This window comes from Argentina silus, assembly GCF_951799395.1.
Source record: "Argentina silus genome assembly, chromosome: 1".
Classification (NCBI taxonomy): domain Eukaryota; kingdom Metazoa; phylum Chordata; class Actinopteri; order Argentiniformes; family Argentinidae; genus Argentina; species Argentina silus.
The window spans coordinates 27,412,011-27,432,028 of record NC_139655.1 but is presented as its reverse complement, the minus strand read 5'-3'; the positions used below and the strand labels follow the sequence as shown (position 1 = coordinate 27,432,028).

Here is a 20,018-nt window from a genome sequence, read left to right as displayed (position 1 = left end):
TGATCCCTCAGACATCTAAGGGTGAAACCAGATCTAAGTACTTATATATCCAGGCGCTACTGTAAGCATCTAGAGGCTTTCTTTCTATTCCCAACCAGGCAATACAGGGATTGTGGTTTGGAATGGCTACATTTCAGTCACTAATATGAGTTCACAAATGTTGTAAGAGATCAATATTGCAACATATCCATGTCCTTGATGTTGCTCTGGATTCATTTTCATGTGCACATTAGTTCTCCTTATTTATGATTAAATAAATGTCTGGTTGTTACATTGAGGACAATGTTTCTTTTTATTCCCATCACCATGAAGAGAAACTGATAGTGTTTGTGCTAATAATTGGCTTAGATATGATGTGTGATATTTGTGTTTCTGCTGTCCCACCTGGCAGATTGCTGTGACGCCTCAGATGAGTACAACAGTCACATACAGTGCCAGAACTCATGCAGGTCAGTTGGACTGGAAGTCAACACGTTACAAAGTCGGTGTAGGCCGGAGGTCTTGAGTTTGAGACCACTGGCATAGATCAATTAGTATTGCTTTTGTGATTATGTCTAGTAAGATTGAAGACTGTCCCTAAAATGTCAATTTGTACTTTTTTTTTCAGTAATGTTCCACTCCCACTGTATGGTGTCCAACTTGAAATGTCATATATGCGTGAAATATGTCTTTGATATGTAAAGATTATTATCCTAAGCATCCTGTTAAGCATACAAGTGTAACATGTTTGGCCTATGTGGCAGTGATGTACCTTGCTGCACCACCAGGGGGCATGTTCTCACTGTAACAGAAACCTTGTGCTGTCTGGACTTAATATGATTCCTCTGGCAACCTTCATTTTAAATGTAAATACATACTGTAATAGTATCTTAAAGAGTTCATTGTAGATATGTAGATACTGAGTCACCACCTCATTACTCTTTCATTTGTAATCTTTACCGTGAAACTGCTGCTTTTTGAGATTGAACAATAACGGACCATTACACTTTCGTTGAAAATAACAACACCAGCCTCTCAGTAAAAATTGAGACATTGCAGATATTTTCCTCCAGTTGAATTGTTTGTTCCAAATACATACTGTAAACACCTCAGAATAGGAAACAAAATTAAAGAAATAATCTATTTTCAATGGATACCATTTGAGAAGCGTAATTGTCAATGATTTATCTCACATTTGGGCTTTGTGGTTCATATTCACATAATATATTATATGAAACATTTTCTAACCTCATTAAGTCTTGAAATCCTTAGTGTTAAGGTACCAAACTTTCAAAATGTCCTACATTTCTAAGCTTTCGCTTCTGTACTTGAAGAGGTATGCTGCCCTCTAACCAATTGTTCACATTTTGGGGGAACCATTTTCCATTTGAACCATACTAGGATCAGTGCCCATTCCCACCACTTGGTGTTTTAGTAAATATCATCCTATCATCAAGTATTTATTAGCAGAATGTTAAATAAAGAAGAACAGGCTTTACTAATTTCATTGACAGACCTCTAACAATAAATCAAATTGTACTCCATGCCGTATGCCTCAAAACCACATACATTAGGCCTACAGTATACTGTACCTCATTATGATCTCTTTTTTGTTTTTGACAAAAATGACTAACAACTCATGGCTCTCGTACACAGAATCCTCCCCCATCTTATTTACACAGTTATTTTCCTGTTTGGATTCAAAGTACACTGTGGGCCCTCCAAAATTGGACGGCGGCATCCCTGCGAGAAGGGGTGGGAGGCAGCATACGGTGTGTTTTCTCAGTAATGATAGGGCTTTGTCTTCTTCCAGGAATCTGGGACAGAGGGAGCGAGCGGAGGTGGAGGGCCAGATGAGGGCCCTGGGCGAGGGGCTCCGGCTCAAGCAACAGCTTATCGAGGAGGGGGTTCTTCTGTGGAGGGAGAAACAGGTACAGTACAATATACAGGGTAGCTTAGTCTAGTGTAGTTTAGTCCCCAATGCTATTATTAAAATTATACCACAATGTATGATGCAAGCATGTATGGCCATGGCTACTGTTACAACTACAATGGGTAACTGATACCATTATAAGAGCTTTATTAGACATGCTCACAAACTACTACAATCAACACTGTCATTCCATACTTCACTCCACTACTGCTGCTAACACACACATACACATACACATACACACACACACACACACACACACACACCCACACTCACACCCACACCCACACCCACACACATACCTCTGATTGCCAGCTGATAGTATATTCCATATACTCAGTGCACTTGGGGGTTTTTGTCTGATATTTCTGGTCTGTGTTCTTTTCTGTGCAACGTGATTGACAGATCCAGGCTGAGGGCTCACACAGCCCCCTGACCCTCCTGCAGATCCTGATCCTCTGTTCTGAATGTGTCTCTGTTGATATGGTTGGAGTACCTTAGGGGCCAGTCTCTGGAACCTTACACAGTGACTCTGAGTGAACTTATCCTAAGGGTCAAGGGTTGGAAAAATGCTATATCATTGGAGAAATCTAGACAAAAGTGATGGTAGCTCACAGGAACAATGCATGCAAGTTCCTTACATTGTATGGTGAATGTTTTGGGTAATGTATTTGCGATTTGTAAACTAGAGTATGAGAATGAATGCTGTTCAATATCAACAAACTGGAGTAAAGAAGTAGAACAGTCTACTGCAGTACATTACTAAACTTGAGGTTTGTGAATTGATAAAGCCTTAGTTGAATTATGTGTCTTTTACTTGCAGTGAGTGTAGCAGATGGTAGCTATAGTAGTTAGGTTGCTACATGCTACACTTGCATGTTAACACTTTGTTTATATAGAATTAAACTCAATATTTTGGTAGAGAGACACTTTTTACCCAGACAGTGTTCCTAGGAGTAGGTTCTGTATGCTCTTACTCACTCAAAATGGACTCCATAAATCACTTCTGCAGCAGAATGTGGATAAGCAAGTAACATGCCCCAGAAAGGTAGTCATCCCTATCCAAACCACAGCTCTAGAATCCATCATTGCATTATGAGAAACTCTCAGAGGGAAGATTGGAAGGCAATATTGACACCCACACACACACACACACACACACACACACACACACACACACACACACACACACACACACACACACAGCTTTTTTTATTATTAATTGGACTATTACAGAGAGTAATATAAGCTATGCTTCTGTCATTATGTGTCATTTTCTGGTGGCACAGTACCACCACCTGACACAGGTGATTTAAATAGTCTATTGTGTGTCGCCCCTTTTACATCAGAGCTGCTGGTCTAGGTGAAAACAGAAAGAGAAAAGCTCAATGCTTGAAATTTGTCATTTAATCATTTGAGGCCAATGATCCAAATTAACCTCAGACTGGGATCTCAGACTTAACACTTTACTGGTTGAATGCATGGTACCTGCCTGCTTCAAAACATCCACCATCATCCCAGTTCCCAAAAAGCAGAGGATCACAGGCCTTAATGACTACAGACCAGTCGCCCTGACCTCTGTGGTAATGAAGACCTTTGAGCGCCTCATGCTCACCCACCTCAAGGCCATCACTAACCCCCTCCTTGACCCACTGCAGTTTGCCTACAGAGCCAACAGGTCTGTAGACGACACAGTCAACATGGGACTTAACTTCATCCTCCAGCACCTAGACTTCCCCGGCACCTACGTCAGGATCCTGTTTGTGGACTTCAGCTCTGCATTCAACACCATTGCCCCAGCTCTCCTCCAGGACAAGCTATCCCAGCTGAGCGTACCTGAGCCCACCTGCAGGTGGATCACTGACTTCCTGACAGACAGGAAGCAGCAGGTGCGGCTGGGCAAGCTTGTCTCGGAGCCCCGGACCATCAGCACCGGAGCCCCACAAGGCTGTGTGCTCTCTCCTCTACTCTTCTCCCTCTACACCAACAGCTGCACCTCTAGCCACCCCTCTGTCAAACTCCTGAAGTTCGCGGATGACACAACCCTCATTGGATTAATCCCAATGGTGATGAGGCCGTCTACAGAGAGGAAGTTGACAGCCTGGTTTCCTGGTGCAGCCAGAACTACTTGGAGCTGAACACTCTAAAAACTGTAGAGATGGTAGTAGACTGCAGGAGAAGCCCAGCACCAACCGCCCCCCTCATCATGTGTGACTCCCCAGTTAACACTGTGGAGTCATTCAGAGTCCTGGGGACAATAGTTTCAAAGGACCTCGGGTGGGCGGAGAACATCACCTCCACCATCAAGAAGGCCCAGCAGAGGATGTTCTTCCTGCGGCAGCTTAAGAAATTCAACATGCTGCAGAAAGTGATGGTCGAGTTCTACACAGCCATCATTGAGTCCATCCTCAGCTCATCAATCACCGTCTGGTTCGCTGCCTCCACTGCCAAGGACAAAGGCAGACTGCAGCGGATCATTCGGTCAGCCGAGAATGTCATCGGCTGCAACCTGCCATCTCTCCTGGACCTGTTCCACTCCAGGACCAGTAAGAGAGCAGGAAAGATCATAGCTGACCCTTCCCATCCTAGTCACAACCTCTTCCATAGACTTCACTCAGAGTCAAGGTTCCGGTCAATCAAGACTAAAACCCTGCGCCACCTGAACAGTTTCTTCCCCATGGCAGTGGGGCTCACAAGCCCCCTGCCTCTCACTGACTCTGGGACTTCCACCCTGTCACACACACAATGCACTGACAGTGTAATTTGTAATTTATAATTATTTAAACTTATTCTAATTTAAAGTGTACATGCCCTATAACCATTTCACAGCCTCTAGCCTCATTGCCACTTAGCCTCACACAGCCTACAAGATGTATTGTTCTGTCTCTCTTTTTTGTACATTTATAAAGTTGTTATTGCTATTTTGTTAATATTTTGCTATTTTGTAAATTTCTTGTCAATATTTGCTATTTGTTTTTTATGTCCATGCACCAACCTCACCAAGTCAATTTCCTGTATGTGCAAATATACTTGGCCAAATAAAAGAATTCTGATTCTGATTCTGATTCTGAATTTCTTTTCCTAAAATTTTAGGAATTTTATAGTACTCACACTTTTATATAGTACACCACATTTGCAACCACTCTAGCCTTTTTATAAAATTGTTTGATCATTAAGTCTGGATAGAATATTTTAACCTCCTTTAAGTAATTTAGTGTGACATGTTATGATGTGTTGCATTTAGTTGAGTGTGCTAATGTAATGTTAAATGCCAGGTGTGATGAGTTCTGTGTTGAAATGTAATGTTTAACATGAAATCATATGATGAGCAGATGTCATATTCACCTTGATGTCCATATTCCTCTCCCCAGGCCCAATTTAGAGACCTGCAGCGGGTCTTTGAGGATCTTCAAACCAAACTGGAGGATCACAAGAAGAGGAAACAAGAGACGGACCAGGAAATTGGGGAACAAGAAGCAGCAGACAACAGTAGGTGTCATCCCAGTAGAGTAACGCTTATACAGTCTGGGATTGTTTTAGTGGCTCTACTGTTGGTTAGAAATGGCCATAAGGCACAGATGGAGGATCTACTTAACTTCCTCGAATCCTAAACTTAAAGGTACATTCCTTAATCTCGGTTTTTGCCTACAGTGAGGCCCCCATTTGGAAACTGATGGGTGGGTTCTGGCAAATTTGGTGCAATTCAACTCATTAGCACTTATATTTACAACACAATACCCACCTATGTATACAATACCCACCTATCTGGTTACAAACAGAAATATTAGGGCCTCACTGTGGGTCTAACCACGGGGAAAACACAAAACTGAACTTCAGAAGATCATCATTTAATTTTCTGTTAGTACTTAGGTTAGGGTAGTGCCAGATAGAGGTGTGAACATCGGTTAGGAAAAATCCAGACTCCGAAAACCTTTTTTTTGTACAGGCTTCGTCAAAGCCTTGTGTGGCGATACTTTGACATGGTAGATGAGGGAGAACGCGAAATCAGAGCGTTTTTTTTCCAGCTGTGAGTGAGCACGAGAGGGAGGGGCTGGGGCACTCACTCAGATATACACACACAGGACTGCACTGGAGGAGTGAGGGAGAGAGATCAGGGGTGCGTTTCCCAAAAGCTTGGTAGCGTTAAGTACTTCTCGAAGTCACTCTTACAAGCCTTTGGCAGTTCAAGCGGGTTTCCCAAAACCCTTCGTAGCTCACGTAGTGCTTCAATGCTTTTGTGAATTCACGAGAGCTGCAGACCACTCTGTGGAGCAGCCAAAGAGCGTTGTTAGATGAAACTTGCCCTCCCACTTCACTTTGTGACAGTACATCACAAACATAGAACTAACAAGTTTAAATCTTGCCGATTACAAGAAGTAGGTCTTAAACTAGACGTTGGTGAATATCTTCATTTATTTTGGTGCATATTATTGAGAAAAAGATATAGCTTCTTTTTACTGCTCAGCAAAGTCTACATATCGGTAAAGCACTTTATGTATGCCTATTTTGAATCATGAACTCTAATGAAGGAATGTCTTAATCAAAATGATTATGATAGCCCACTCTGTGATAGAATTTCTTTACATTTTTGAAACCAACATGTACATGAAAATCACTTTGAGATTGTTGTGCATGTGCCTGTCAAAGTGCGCGCCTCAATGTTGCCATAGGCGAAAGTTTATTTTAAGAACCGGTCCAGTGTCAGTCTGCTGTATTAATCTCTTATACTTAGGTCCCAATTTGAGTGGAGAAAGCTGATCTGAGAGCAGCTCGTCTGGCCTATTGATTATGCATTGATTGATACTGTACATATTCCTCTCCACTTCAAGATGAATTTATTTTACACACACAAGTACACAATAAGAAAATAGACGATTAGTCATGTAGATGATTTTTCACATCCCTAGATAAGTTTGGGCTATCGTCAGAATAAGGTCACTGTTTGAGTTAGTCTAGGGCATAGGGAGGAGTCGCTTTGGCTCCATTTCATTTCAGCTCAGTCAAACATGATGGAAGTGAATTGACTCCAACTCTCTAGGGCAGAGGTCAGGATAACAGATTGCAGGGCCATTGATAGAAAGGTTAAAACAAGCACTGGTGTCATAGAGATAGATACACTAGAGAGTGCTGAGTAACAGCATCTTCGAGTACCACATTCTTCTGCTGCATCCCTCAAACCTTGAGCAACAACTTTATTATGACTCATAGGAAATTTCCCTTATCACTCTGCACATGCAGAGCATGCATTTAATGCTGTTTTGGTTTTGGAGGATTCAGGGATGGATGGGGAAATGAGTACACTCATAATTTACTCTCAGTCTGCAAGGATTCCTAATCCATTATGTGGGGGGCAAAGCAAAGGTTTGGAAATTTAAATGTGATCAGAATTGGGCTTTGTTTGGTTTGCATAATTAATCACTGTGACTCAGCCGCAAAGTGGCGGACAGAGAGGGGGAGCCAAGAGAGCCCAAATGAATTTGTCACTCACTTTGTCAAGCATTCCCATTTTTTAATACCCATTCCCATTAGTCCCCACCACCACCACCCCCAGTCCACCCATGTTAATGGATAAATAATCTAATAGGCCCCCATTTTACGAGCCTGTGTCGGGTATATTGTTTCAGTTGTACTGTCTTCCAATGGATATTTATTGGGGGGGGGGGGTTTCAGCAACAAGAACCTATCACTAGGCAAAACAACAAAAACATCACAGATCACCAGAGTAATCCGCTATTTTCTTCTTCTCAATTTACATCCGTCCTTCTCTGTGTCCTAACACACCTAGATTGATTTGCTGTCTGCTGCCGATCTCACCCCCCAGTAAAGGTTTTTGATTCAAGGAAAGGTCACTTGACTTTGGCGGCGCCGCAGAGTGGCCATCCATCACTCTCCCGTGGTGCCAGCTGACCTTTCCCATGCGCTTTTTAATGACACGTTAATGACATGCGTGTGGGGGCGTCGCTCTGCCCATGTTTCCGGCACACGGCTCCCTTTCCATTACAGCTCATCTTCAGGATGTTACAACCATACATTTTAATTTTCACGGCAACGGCGTCACATCACAGCTACATTACCCCTCCATCAAGGCTTTGTTTGCATCGCTAACGACTGTTTGTGTGTGTGTGTGTGTGTGTGTGTTTGTGTTTTCTATAGGTTAATAGTGGTTTATGTGTGAATGTGTGTTCCAGTAGGTGAGGTTTTGGTGGCCCGAAGGCAAGCGTACCTAGCCAGCCGCCTGCAACGTTTGAGATTACACGTTGATTAATACGTGACTCAAACCGCATAGGCATCGTTCATCTGCTAACACAATAAATCAACAGCACTTTATGGATCCCCGATGGGCCTTTAGTGTTATTGTTTGCCGTTGCAAGCGGATAAGGGAGACGCATGCATTTTGGTTTTATTCCCAGAATGAAAATGCACTTGACTGACTTAGCGGACATCTCGGAAGTATAAATTTCCACTCCGTAACTTTTTACCTTGATTGAATATTTGATGTGATCTTGCTAATGCATTGCCCCAAGCTCATTTTCCATAGGTCTTTAATTTCTCAGCTGGCTCAAGATTGTTCCATTCAACAGCATATGCAATTCAGATTCTCCCTTCTCTCGGTAATACAACATTTCCTTGGTAGGCAGCCTGCTACAGAAGTAGATCCCCTGTTTGCAATTCCTTGAACATAGTGCTCTATAATGTTTTTTTGTTAGCGTGTTTTCTAGGAATGGCATGTAGAAGTGTATTTAGATATATGTAGAGGTGTATGAATGTCATATGTGTGTTGTATGTGCGTGATTAGTCAATAGTCATGCTCTCTCTCTCTCCCTGGTTGTGTGTGTGTGCGAGTGTATATTTTGTTAATAAATACAGTGTGTGTTCTGGGGCGAGGTATGTTTTATATGCCCACGTTAGCATGAATTTCTGCTTAGTAGGTCTCTTGGTCCATGGCTATACGTCCCACCTCTGTCAAGCAGGGTTGTCTATGGCCTTTTGGCTCATGTGCTTGAGCCTTATACGTTGCTGTAGGCCCGACACTTGTCAGACATGTTTCCTTCCCCAGCTAAAATATAGGCTTACAATATAATGATGTTAAGCTACCACAGCCAATATCAGACAGTGACACACTTCTAGCTAACATACCCGTACCGTAAATCCTTATTTAACTCTTGATGCCTCTTATGATCTGAGGTTGTTAGTTAATCTCTACATTCCCTTTTAAGTTGGGTCCAGTCCAAACCTTCAAACAGACTGAGGATGAATTATAATGGACAATATAACCACACACATCCCTTTAATATAGAGTCATTGACTTTCCATGCCCCGCCTTTTGTTTCTCTTTTTATTACATGTCAGTACTGAGCCAAAGATAGGAAACAGCATGGTCCAGTAAGTAGACATTAAGGCTCCCTCGTTGCCTGTGGGTTGCTTTATAAGGCTCACACTTTCATGAGACAAAATGGAGTATTTTTCTTTGATTACCGTTGCCGTTGATCAAGCCTGTCTCCAGGGCTTCATATGCAGTTATTGGGTATTTTTTAAGGGTCACGTTATTGTTGCCCACAAAGGAAATTACAGAACAACATGTCAGGGCAGGGGCAATGCCTCTAAGGATTTATTGTAAAAATAGACAAGAAAAGGATAAGTAACAGCATTTGAGAGTTGTGGGACTGGGGTAATTGAACATATTGACTTCCTTGGTTAAGGTTAGCAGCTTCTGTTTTCAAATGTAATGGGGCATTATTTAGATTTAGAGTTACATACTTAAGAATGAGTGTTCAGAAGAACTAAGAATGAGTGTTCAGTTGACTTTGAGTGCACAAACAGCCTTTTTGACTTGAAGAGTTTTGAGCCGCACTACAAACGTAGTCTGAAGTGTCATAGCCATTTTAGATCATGAGCTAATCTAAAACCTCATTTGAATCTGTCACAGTTACAATCGAAAAACAGGTCCTTCAGAAGCTATTCTGCAGGCCCAAGACATGCAAGATACCCCAACTCAACTCATGCAGAGTGCACAACAAACAGTACAATGTGAGATCATATTAGGCGGATTAACGTGTGCTCACATTGACGTTAGCAGGCCCATTATCATTCCTAGATCTTTATCTCTAACTCTGGCGGCGGTAATTTAGCTTTAAAGGAAACGTCACGCATTGTTTTGACAGACCATGGGACACCATTACCAAGTCATCTTGCATTTATTCATTAGCTATCAGATGGGCTCTGCATTTACAGTCCTGACAGGAAGCCTTTAGTTTGGCAAAGCATGTTCGGAGATTTGTAGTAAATCCTCATTGAATAACGAATAACCACTATTAGTGGGAGAAGGCACTGATTATGTGGGTTGTTTTTGAAGAATCCTCTTCTGTCAACCATCATGTCAACCATTGCTATGGGTTCACATAGAGGTTTCCTCCCTCCTAATGATGTTTGTTGTATTTCTTCCCATTCATGCATAGTGTGCATGCACCATATTTGGTATGGCCCAATATACAAAGCCTCTTGGCCCTGCTGTATTGAAGTGTGTCATGTACTGACAGGAAGTTACACAGGCCTTGGGTTCACCCAGAGTTCTAGGGGTTTCCTCAAGTTCAATGGTAATCCAAGGAATGACCTGATTTTACTGTTGAGCGTCTGGCAAACTGACTTGGGACTTCATGTTTTCTAAAGGTGCATTAGCCCAGCTGTGAACCCCAATAATGACTTATTAAGCATGCCAAGACCACATGACTACTTGGAATAAGACATTCAAAAGGTTATATTAATCGACATGAGATGTTCTGAATATGTCTAATATTTACTGATGCAGTGTTTGGAAATTGCTTTGATATATAGCAATGTCTCAATGCTCATGGTACTGTATGTGTCGTGTTGCTTTTGTGAGCCCAGCAAAGCCTTACATTACGACTCTGTAATGGAACTCCTGTATATGTAGCATGTAGTACTGTAGGTATGGATCCAAAGTCCTCGGGTTGATTTGTTCCATTTTCTCTTTTCTTTGTGCCTCCCCTTTTATGAGCTCTCTGTGTGCTATCACTACGGTAACACGCTGCGGATGAGTGATGGTGTCCATTAGTAAACATAGCAAGCTATATGTGCTGTCTGTCTGGAGAGCCAATGCCTCCGACCTTGCCTTTCTCCCTCTTTCTTTCTCTCCCCCTCTCTCTCACTCCCTCACTCCCTCTTCACTCTCTCCCTCTCTCCGCCTCTTTCTCTGTTTTTGTCTTTTCCTCCCTTTTTGCTTCTCTCTCTCTTCGCTCTCTCCCTCTCTCTTCCTCTCTCTCTTTTTCTCTTTTCCTCCCTTTCGCCTCCTCACTCTTTTCTCCTTCTCTCCTTTACTCTTTCTCTTTTTTTGCACCCACTGTCTCTTGCTGGTATAGCTCTGCAGTGAAGGGAGGGATGAGATTGTCTCCCACAAGATGAGTGCAGGAAGGATGAGAGAGCAGAGGGGCTACAGATGGGTTGAGAATGTCAAGCAGTAGGGTGGGGATAGCATGCCGTTCAAACAAAGGAAAGGCCATAGAAATGACAGATACAACATATGTTGCAGAAACATATTACCGAACTATGCTTTACAATGAACCCATGCAATGCGACAGTTGAATAAAATGGATATGTTTAGGTTACATATTTTGGTATAATATTTAGTGTTAACTGTTTTGTTATATAGTAATGATCAACTTTTGGAACCATTTTGTTCAAACCAACGTTTGAACAAAACACTCCATGACTGCATACAAATTAAATGAGTGATTCAAGGTTTGTTTTTGCTCGGCCAAATATCCATCCTTACTGCAGCACACAGATGCACTGTATAGTGAAAAAAGCACATTTCACAATTAGCTTTTCCATAATTACCCAAATCATGTACAGAAAGGTAATTGCGGGCGGATTTGTAATTAGCATTATGTAAAGTGCTTCTTTCTCCATCTTAGGGGCAATCAGTTTACCCCTTTAGATTCCCAGCTCCGTTGATGATGAGGGAGACGTTTAGTAATGAACAGAAGAGAACTTCCTCTTTCCCTCGTCTGAATGCGTTCAGAAAATGAATCTGGGGTCACATGGCTCTAAGGAGAGCGGGGAGTGCAGCCCTTTCCCAGTCTCTGAATACAAGGGTGAATGCTGAGCAGAGGGGGAAATCACTTCATCATACCACTATACAGCACAAAGCTCCCTGATTGCATTCTGGATCCTGACACGCTTTTTACAGTGGAACCAAATGTTCTCTCACAGCATGACTGACTCATCGCCTGATTGCCCAAGCACTGGGTGAACCTCCACCCCCTCTACCCTCCACTCCCAGCCTCTCCCGCAATCCAAACTTGCCTTTCGCCTACTTTCAGAACGTTCAATGTTGTTAGATATGATATTTGATATACTTAACACAGAATTCCACCCCCAATTCCTAATTGAGTATAATGTTCCTCAACTAATGAATTATTGCTGTGACTCATTTTTATACAGTGCAATGTTTAAGTCCCTAACAGCTCAGACCAATGTTATTATAGCCTATGATATCATCAGGGGTTTCCCAATAATCCAAATGGTATTTGTTTCTCTTCAAAGGTCCCAGAAGGAAGAATAGGACTGAATCTTCAAGCAGCATTTTCCATGAGTTGGACAGCAATAAAGATGGCAGGTAAATAAGTCATTCTACATTTACCAAACGTGTAGAGAAGCACTACAATCTGACAAACAGACAATAGTCTAACAACCTAGTCTAACTTTTTTCAAGCACTCAGACTCTCAAACTCTTACTTTTAGAGAAACCTGGGAAGGGATATCGTATCAGGTCATTGAGATTAGCATTCATTTTTCACAACCATAAAAAGGCTTTAAGATGCCTTATAAAAGATGTTGGAAATGAATCCATCTATGCCAATCAGGATTAGCTAAGTGACTGACAGCTTTAAAAGATTACATGATATGAGATGTTAAGAACATTTAAAGACTTTCAAATACATCACAAGGTGTTGAAATAAAAGTCATCAGAAAAAAACTTTAGACCAACTAATCTCAGACCATTTTAACTTCTCTGTCTATCTTCAACATAATGATTGATATGCCTCTTCTTTGAAATCACTCAATAAGATAAATGGTTGACTCATAAGGCCCTAACTCATTGCGATGCATATCCTCCCTCTCTTTGGTTTCCTAACTCTGTTGGTAAGTGTCATTTGTCTCTGAGAACATCCCCTCCCCCCGAATTACCCCGCCTTGAATCGTTTGTTCTCCCTAAGCATCAAAAAGCAATTCATTGCCTTGTTTGCGTTGCATAATCTCCTGCCTGAAAGGCTCGACAGGCCCCGTTGTCACTGCCTTGCCCCCCGAGACGTCTAACTTGCTGCTGTGAGCAGTGTTTAACCTCTGCCCGCTTTATGTAGAATGGCACCGATTTTGCTTTCCAGTGAGATATTTAAATTTCCTCAAGGCTTGCAGAAAAACCAACCGGATCTCCAATGAGCCTATCCCCCCCCCCCCCCCATCCTCCACACTTTCTCCCCCTACCACACCACTCTTGAAAGGAATCAATACTGTTCAAGCTAACTGGGCATATTCTTCGGAAGAGGATGGGGCTGGGATTGTAAACCGAATGCACTATAAAACATATGGCTGTATCCAGGAGGAAGTGCTTGTGCAGCGTTTTTCGGTTAGTGGCGCACCGCTAATGCATTCCTGAGCCTGGATGTACACCATTATTCAGCTGCTGTCCCCTCCCCATTGCAACGTCCAGGCCGTGGCTTAAACAAACACATTACTAAGCTAAAATATCTGCAAGTGCCGCTTGTTTTTATGCCATTGTTTGTTTCAGTCAATCCGTCATTGGGATTCTGGGGCCCCAGCTCGATCATTTGAATAAGGCGATGGGGGAAAATATATATGTGTCGCATGGGCTGTGCGCGTAAGCTGCGTCACCATTTTTCTGTACTGTGTTAGCTTACACGCCAGAGTGTCAAGCTCAATTTAGATTGCTTTGTGTATGATGACCGCAGAGTATGGGTCATTGTAATACCTGATGCTGGCACAATTCTGAACACACTGAGATGGAATGGGGTTAACATGCACATTGTGGACTCTTATCTTGTAAAAGGCCTTCTTCTTTGTCCCTAATGACATGACATGAAACACGACTCTATTCTTAATCCATTTGATAGGAATAGCTGTATCTTAATGCAAATTCAGTGATAATTGCTCTCTTCCGTTTCTAAAATAATGTCATTTGTGTTGTCTATTATCATTAATAGTTGCTCATATTTTCTTAATAGCTTAGATTTCCCTCTGAAATAAATATTTGAAGGCAAAAAAATAATGGAATTTTTCATGAAAGTTATCTTCAAAGAAAGGCTATTGAATCAGGGATTTGTGGTATTAACAGTTTAAAATGTGCCTTTTACAAATATCAACATCAAAAAGTTCCTCTAAAGTAGACACGGTATGCCATTGCATATTATATATATATATATATATATATATATATATATATATATATATATATATATATATATATATATATATATGCATATTCAAATTATTATACAGTTTGAGAAAACATGCTGAATGTTGTCTAAACGCTATCTACTAGTGAATAACGCTCCTGGGTAGGTATCTGGTTCTCTGTGATATTGTGCCCAAAGTCCTCATAAGCACCACACACTCATGAGTCCCTGTGCCAACCGGCTGGCAGTTGGCAGCCCAGTGCTGGATTAACTGGTACCAGTAGTGCTGGCTATAAATAGTGTCTACCAACTGCTCTAGGAAATGAACCACGATGGAGCCTCCCCAAGGCCCAGTAACAGGTTGTGGTTTGATCCCCTCTGTGGTGTGTGTGTGGTGTGTGTGTGTGGTGTGTGTGTGTGTGTGTGTGTGTGTGTGTGTGTGTGTGTGTGTGTGTGTGTGTGTTTGTTTGTATGACTGTGTGTGTGTGCGCTCACTCACACATTGTCAGTGTGTGTCTTTTTGTGTGTACAGGTGTACTGTGTGAGGTTGTGTGTGTCTGTCTGTGAGTGCATTAGTATTAGTAAAGCTTCTACACACTCCATGGGCCCCAATTTGCTTCCACTAAAGAGTGCTGTGCAACCATTACCATTTTGGTAATTCAAAAAGTGTCACCGCAAAGTGCATCTGCCCCCCGACCAACACAAACTTTGCACCAATATAGGCACAGCATTAAATGGAGTTTTCAGAGGACGTGCTTATGGGAGTTACAACACTTATGATGTTCCACATTCAATAATTACCAATAGGCGAAAATAGACACTTATTTGATCATAATGGTAGCAGTTGTCGCCTGTTGGGGATAATACCTCATTATCGCATTACTACATTCTGTAAGCCTAAAACATCGAATGACCAATGTTACATACTTCGATCGCCTCCGCTCTCTGTGGCAATTACTAATTAAATCATGGAAACGTGCATGCCTTTGATAGGGTATAAAATCAAATAGGAGAATATCTTAAACATTGTACACTGTAGATTATAGGAAAATATGCATACATTCTTCAGAGAAAATAAGTCTGGGGAGCCTTTACACACTACTAAAAAGATGGTTAGAATCATCCTGAAAGTTGTCAAATTTCACTTATTCAATCCATGGTCATATCCACCGGCACACTGCATGATCATTAAATGCATGCATGAAATTAAATGCGTGTTCAATTGGATTAAAATCTGAAGATTGACTTGGCCAGTCAAGAACTTTCCACTTTTTGGCCCTGAAAAACTCCCTAGTTGTTATGGTGGTATGTTTTGGGTCATTGTCTTACTGTATGATGATGCACCATCCAATGAATTTGGAGGCATTTGCTTGAACTTGAGGAGACAAAATGTTTCTATACACTTCAGAATACATTCTGCTGCTGCCGTCAACAGTTACACAATATGGTGAGCATTCTTCGGTCATCCACTGTAGAAGTCTTTGTTGGTCTTCCAGCCCAATTGTGATTGCTGAGCTCACCAGTGCTTTTCTTTTTAATGATGTTCCAACCTCTTGATTTGTCAGCCTATTAATGGCTTCCTTGACTTTCATTGACACCTCTTTAGTCTTCTTTGGTTGACAGACACCAATAGCAGACTCCGAAAGCAAATGCAAAGCCGAGAATCAATACTAGACATTGACAGCTCTCTTATGCCTGCACAAATGATGTGACGGAACACACCTGACTAACCAGAAACACCTGTCAAGCCAATTGTCCCATTACTTTTGGTGCTGTGTTGATGTATAAAAGCTGTTCATTTCTAAGTGGTGAAACCAGTATGTACACAAATACCCTCAAATAAAAGCTCAGAATCTCTACTGTAATCTCTGCTTTTCATAGTAATTGATTGATTTCAAAACCAAATGTTTGGAGTATAGGGTCAAAAGAAGAAAAAATGCTTCACTGTCCCATTACTTACGCAGGGCACTGTAAATAAATGCATGTACAAATGGGCAGGTAATTATGGTTATGACTGGAATTTGCAAGAGATAAAGGAGAATTTGCTTATTTATTTAGCTGATCGCAAATGATAAGAAACATGAGAAAAATGTGGTTCATTGAACCGTTACAGCATTTGGAGACACGCAGCAGGTTGATATGGTGCCCTACTGTAGGCTTTTGAGTGCTTAGATTATGATATCATAGACACTTCAGCTCTTGGTTACATTCGTTGCCTACAACTGATAGTATGGGAATTTTATTTCTTGAAAATTAATATCCATTTCAACATTCGCAGTGAAATCCTGATTGGCGAGCACAATGGACATCTTCATATCATATACAATTATCCCCACTCATTGCTGGAGACCTGGCTTCCGCCACTACGCTAACTGAAACTGAAGTATGGACATGTGTGCATGGGCATGTGCGTGTGTGCGTGTGTGCGTGTGTGTGTGTGTGTGTGTGTGTGTGTGTGTGTGTGTGTGTGTGTGTGTGTGTGTGTGTGGTTCACATGGACTATGATTGAATACAACCTCCTGTGGTCCCTATGGAATTGGGACTTGGGCCAGCTTCTCAGTGGTAGATTGCTGGACCCACTGCACTATACCCTCCACACAGCCTGCACTGCAGAGTCCACCATTTTTCTCAGACAGTTACCGACACATTGATTTTTCTATAGTGGAACATGCAGTTCTCTCTGTAGTAGAATCTATGTTTGCTTCTCCTCCTCTCCTCCTATCCTGATAATGCAGTCATTACCTCCTTGGTATTAGATTAGATGAACCCCTAAAATAGACGACCAGCTGGGAGGAATAACTGATACAGGGATCTAAATGTTCACTTACAAGGGATGTGTGTGTGTGTGTGTGTGTGTGCCTGTGTGTGTGTGTGTGTGTGTCTGTGAGAGGGGTGATCCTTGACAACCACTTATCCTGTGTGGTGAACATCGCAGCGACAGCACGCTCCTGTAGGTTCTTCCTCTACAACATCAGAAGGTTATGTCCATTCCTCACCAGAGAAGCAGCACAATTTTTGGTCCAAACACTTGTGATCTCTTGCCTTGACTACTGCAACGCACTCTTGGCTGGTCTCCCCACCCTCCACCATCAGGCCGTTGTAGCTCATCCAGAACGCTGCCGCCCGTCTGGTGTTCAATCTCCCCAAATTCTCCCATGTCACTCCCCTCCTTCGCACCCTTCACTGGCTCCCGGTAGCAGCTCACATCAGATTCAAGACCCTGTTGCTCACCTTCCGGGCGGCAAAGGGAACAGCCTCTCCCTACTTGCAAGCAATGGTCAGCCCCCAAACCCCTTGCCTGATCACTCCACTCTTCCACCTCGGCTGGCCGCCTGGCTCCGCTGCCACTACGTGGATGCAGCAGCCGCACTACTCGGTCACGGCTTTTCACTGTCCTGGCGCCCCGCTGGTGGAACGAGCTTCCCACTGCTGTCATGACTGCAGAGTCACTTCCAATCTTCCGCCATAGATTGAAGACCCATCTCTTCAGGCTACATCTTAACGGTCCCTTCTAAATACCTCTTCACCCCCACTACCCCCCTGTAAGTTTCTCTCCTGTTAATTTAAAAAAAAAAGCATTGTGACTGCCTATGGCCCCTGTTCTGAGCATTGATTACTTTATCTTATGATGACTGATGGATAGATGATTCACTTACTTAAACAAATGTATTTGTTGCAAGTTGCTTTGGATAAAGGCGTCTGCTAAATGCCATAAATGTAAATGTTATGTAAATGAGAGAGGGAGTACTGTATGTGTATTTGTGTGATTCCCTATGAAACACAAACTTCACTGTATATCAATACATTACTGAAGCACTATTAAGTCCACGAAAGATAAGAAAGGTAAGAGTACCAGTGTACAGTAGGTCAGTGTTTAAAAGGTTTGTGGTTGAGTGACGGTATTGCGAAGGTACCGCGACGGGAGTAGCAAGCCAACTGGCCTTTTCCACATTTTTTCAAAACATTTCCCCCGCTTCTCCGCGCTATGAAAGAATGTGTGATGAAGGTATGAGAGTAGATAGGATATTTGAAAAACAGGAGTTGGTCCCATTGCTTGGTCCTCGTTAAGATAACCTGATATTTAAAACATTTCCACTCTTCATCTCTGTAATTCATGAGCTGCTATAATAAACTTGATTTTGCCAATCTATCTCATAAGGCAAGCTGATAAGGCAAACCATGACTAACCATTCTCTCTCTTGTTTTTTATTTTAGTGATTATTTGGAGGGAACACCAATAATGTCTGCAATTTATACCAGAAGGAAGGATCTTTTCAAACATTCTTTACAGCTCTTGTCACCACCTTGTTGTGGCTTTTGGCAGTCTTCACAACTTGTGTCTGTCGCAGCAGCAGCATTGAGGTAGAGCACTGTTGCAGTATGAACCTTTGAAACACTGGCTTACTGTACAAGTACCAGATGCTTTGCAACCATGAAGCTTATCAGTCCGACTTTTTAAAAAGCAACCTTCAGATTTTGTCACACTTGAGCCAACCTTTTTTTTTCTTTAGTGGCAACCTCACATTGACGAAAACTGCACTAAGATGGGGACAACAGGCTTTCAAATTGGAGGGAAATGGAACCTTTTAGGTAGCCTCCCCGCTTTAATCCAATGACTATCTCCTCTTAGTGGAGACCTTGGCAGAGAGGGCTGATCAAAGGTTGGGCACTCTGAAGAGACAGAGTGGGATAATCGCTCCTGCTCCACTGTAGATGAGAACAGAACGCTCCACTGCAGCCCTCCAGGAGAACACACAGGCATCTGGGGCTAGGTTTTCTCTCAGTCTCAAGCAGCTGTGGATCTCCATCAGTCCATACTGTTGATGTACATATACTGTGTCCTAATCTCTTTCTCTATCGACCTTTCCCTTGTTCTGATGTTCTTTTGTTGTTCCTTTCTCTCGTTTTTCTTTTTTTTTACTCCTGCTGTTCTCACATTCTGTCATTCTCTCTCTACATTTCCATCCTTCCTTCCAATCTCTCTCTGTCTGAGTTACCTTTTGCCCTCTTCCACTGTCGACTTGGCTTTCTTTCTTTCTAGGGTCGGTTGACCTGGGTTGAGGTTAAAAACGTGCAACTTGTGTTTGTAGAAAGTGTGTACACACAATCAGACTGATTAATGATTGATTGATTGTTTCTTTGAATTACACAGCATAACAGTGGATGAAGTCCGGGCTAAAGTGACATTCGTCTTGGATGAGGAGAATGGCCTATCTGAAGATAAAGCAATGGTAAGTTACCCTATGTCGCGTTGTAGCATGTTTTTAAAAATACCATATTGGCCTGCTGCATATCAAATACCCAATTCCTTTCCTCAGTAATCCAAGCACCCATTTCTTTCTAACAATCAGACATCCCTTATTCCTCGCCCAGCCTCATCTTTTTTTGGTTTCTACTGTCAACCTCTCAATTCGACAAGTACTCTCACCACAGGGTCCGTCCACATTCATTTGAATTCAGAGTCAGACGGGCACAGTTTCCAACAATGATTTTCCTTCAAGCCGTGATGTGTGAGAACGCGGCTGTCGGTTCCACTTTAAACTGTAAGCTCCCGCACCCAGAGCAGATATCAAAGTCTTTTGCTGTAAACAAAATGGCTGGAGCTCCATTCCTCTTCTTTTCCCCCTCATCTATAAATGCTAATCGGTATGCGAGAGCACAGCCAGCAAGGT

The 20,018-nt window shown here is 42.3% G+C and overlaps 1 protein-coding gene across 2 annotated transcripts in view; it reads left to right on the top strand.

Annotated features, from left to right (window-relative positions):
* Positions 1–20,018, top strand: part of LOC310804013 (glucosidase 2 subunit beta-like) — a 112,459-nt gene that overhangs the window by 4,133 nt on the left and 88,308 nt on the right. For both annotated transcript variants that reach the window (XM_083669061.1, XM_083669060.1), the window contains exons 4-8: positions 392–449; positions 1,793–1,910; positions 5,284–5,401; positions 12,476–12,548; positions 19,499–19,577. In XM_083669061.1, the coding sequence (XP_083525187.1) occupies positions 392–449; positions 1,793–1,910; positions 5,284–5,401; positions 12,476–12,548; positions 19,499–19,577 (446 nt within the window). The remainder of the gene's footprint in view (positions 1–391; positions 450–1,792; positions 1,911–5,283; positions 5,402–12,475; positions 12,549–19,498; positions 19,578–20,018) is intronic.